Source organism: Beta vulgaris, chromosome 9 (assembly GCF_026745355.1).
Source record: "Beta vulgaris subsp. vulgaris cultivar EL10 chromosome 9, EL10.2, whole genome shotgun sequence".
Lineage (NCBI taxonomy): Eukaryota > Viridiplantae > Streptophyta > Magnoliopsida > Caryophyllales > Amaranthaceae > Beta > Beta vulgaris.
Genome location: NC_079210.1, coordinates 46,339,323 through 46,342,355, shown reverse-complemented (window position 1 = coordinate 46,342,355; position 3,033 = coordinate 46,339,323). Strand labels below are relative to the sequence as shown.

Genomic DNA, 3,033 nt, shown 5'->3' with positions numbered 1-3,033 from the left:
TTTTCAGTGGAATATTTAGCGCCAGGTTTGAGGGAGACCTGTGCTGCATCCACACTTCAAGCCCAAAGGGCTCTTGCATGAGGGGGAGTGATAGAGTATAAATCTATTCTTGGGACCAGCTTAACCTTTTGATTGAGTTGATCCTTTAACAGAATTATACTCTTCATTAACAATTCAATAATACCCAACAACCTAATTTGAGAAACTATATGATATAAGGCCAGAAGATATTCAGATTCTACTAAGAATTACTCAAGCTGAGAAAACCATATTTGCATTGTTATGCCAAAAAAAAAAAACCGTAAAATAGAAGGATAGTCTATCGCCTATGCATCCATAGAGTGTTTGGTCGGAAGAAAAACATATTTCTATAAGAGTGATTTTCCATTCCTTTATTTGGTACGTAGAGAGTGGAAAATATATTTCTCAAATGTAAAATACTTTTCCAAATTATGAAAACACTTTTTTGAATTCGACATTTTCCTCTTCGTTTATTATCTTCCTCAATCTCTTCTCACACCAAATTAGAACCAAAACAAAAATACACTAATTTACAATTGTAATATTCTTAAAAAAAGATTTTTCATTAAAAATGTTTTCTATCCAACACATTCAAAATAAGGACACAAAAGGAATTTCCCTGTATTAACAACTTAATTATAATTAATGAGAAAACATTGTTTGTTAATTCTAAGTTTTATACTAGGTTATACTTATTAATGAGAAAATTAATAATTAGTAGTCCTATCATTAATTTGTCCTTTTAGCTGCAGTGTAAATCTCTAGCCCAACTAATTAATAAGTATAACCTAGAAAATAATTACTTAAAATGGTTATAACTCAGCAATAAAATCATAAATAGAAAAAAAAAACACAAAGACAATATTAAAGGAAATACCAATATGGCACACATACACTAACCTCTTGCATGATCAACAAATTTCCACATTCATTAAAAATCTACAAATCAGTAAAAATTAACCCCCAAAAGTCACTGAAAACCCAAAACCCCAACATGCAATGTGCAAAATTGCAAATACAAATGCCATGAAAACTACAAAGATCTAGAACAAAACGATAGTAACTAGTCTACTTAAATTTGCACATATTTTATCTTCCTTTTTTTTTTTTTACACAAAAATTGTACCTCATACTTAGGAGCATAATATATAATCATCCCCAACTCCGACCTTTGCCCACCACTTATTCGACGAAATGTCTCATCGAAAGCTTAAGCTCATGGTTGAAATTCCAGGAATAGGTTTATACTCTATCACTCATAAACCTTAAAACTGCGGCCTCCAACCAAACACATCATTCCCACCACCACCACCACTACCATAATTAGAATAATTTCCTCCTTCAATATGTCCTACACTCCCTGTAACACCCGACGACTGCGAAGCCGTCGGCTGTTGCTGTTGTTGTTGTTGATGCTGATTCTCATGTTGCTGTTGTTGCGGCGGCTGAACTTGTTGCCCAATAGGAGTACTCCCGCTTTCTCTTTCTTCACCATCCTCCAATGGCAGCCTATCAAAAACCGCATTCGCAAACGAAGCCGCCATCAAAACAACAGGCCCAGAAGCCATTAAAGGTCCCACAACACTACCACCAACCACCTGCCCTTGCCCACCCGACAAGAATATGGTCAGCCCACCTGCCCCAGGTGGTGCAGGTGGTGGTAGCGCAGTCCCAGTAATCGACAGAATCTCGAATCTTCCGTGCATAGTCATCACACTGCCAGCTGGCGCCGCAGGTTGTCGGAGATTAACGTTGGTAACCGCACCTGTGCCGGAAAACACGCAGACTCCTCTCCCTCTTCTGCGTGCGAAATTAGTGACAGATTCGACAACATCTGAACCTGCAGAAACTTCTAGAACGTGGGATCTCAACGCATTTGGGCTATCTCTTGTGATTATTATAGGTGGTTTGGGCTTGTTTTTGGACCCAGCGGGCCTTCCTCTGGGCCTTCTTCCACCACTATTGCTTGTGTTTCCGCCACCGGAGCTGGTGGTGGTTGTGGGTTCGGGTTCGGGTTGGGTAGTATTCACTTGTAGCTCCAACATTTTGAAAAGTGTTTAATTTGTGTCTGTTAAGTGTTTGTTAAATTGTCTGAATGAAATAATGAAAGAAGGAAAGTTTATAAATTATAATACAGTACTACTATAATAAGTATAACATAGGTTTAAATTTACAAGGGAATTTGTGCAGTGTTTGGAATTGAGAAAGAGAGAAGAATCAAAAGGAGAGAAATTCAAAGACAACGAAGTTCAAGGAAGAGAGAGAGAGAAGGGTGTGCAAGTTCAATGGTTATAGATATACAAGAAAGAAAAGCTGAGGAGAGAGAAAGAGATGGGAAATGGAAAATGGGAAATGGGGAATGAAGAAATGAAATGCTTTCTTGACTAAGAAGGTATGGCCGAATGGAACTTTCGTGCTTTTTTAGGAGGTAAAAAATGGAGAATATTATAGTTTATTTAGGGAGGAGGGACAAGCTTTTATTTTGCTTCAAACTTGATAATGGAACCTTAGTTTAATTTAATTATTACTACAATTCTACAATTAGTACTACTTTAGTATACTATGGTGGTATATGGCCTTTTTAGTTTTTATATTAAGGGTACATATGTTACACTTGTTAATTCAATAATTTGCAAGCCTTAGAAGGTTGATGGTGACATTATAATTGTCATGGTTTTATTATGGTGGTGTGATAGATACTATTTGTAATCCTATACCTAGAAAGGTGATATATGGGATGTAAATTAGTCTATTTCGTTAAAAAAAATTGAAGATGGTATTTAAGATTTTAAATTAAATCTCGTCTACATCATTCGCTCTTGTAGTTTTTTTTATACACACAAAAAAGACTATATAACTAGAGGGAAGATATGGTAATAATAATTATTGATTTTAGGAGGTATTTGGTTTTTTTAAGAATAGAGAGAAAATATATGTAGGTGTGGATCACGGAGGTTATTGTAATATGTTACTATAGGGTTGAAAATTGTTAAATATGGGCCTGGGCCGCAC

At 36.0% G+C, this 3,033-nt stretch overlaps 1 protein-coding gene across 1 annotated transcript; it reads right to left on the bottom strand.

Moving 5' to 3' along the window:
- Nucleotides 1–885: 885 nt before the first annotated feature.
- LOC104904097 (AT-hook motif nuclear-localized protein 25) lies at nucleotides 886–2,528 on the bottom strand. Its single transcript, XM_010692284.3, has one exon. The coding sequence runs from the start codon at nucleotides 2,064–2,066 to the stop codon at nucleotides 1,287–1,289; it is 780 nt and encodes a 259-aa protein (XP_010690586.1). The 5' UTR covers nucleotides 2,067–2,528; the 3' UTR covers nucleotides 886–1,286.
- Nucleotides 2,529–3,033: the final 505 nt, after the last annotated feature.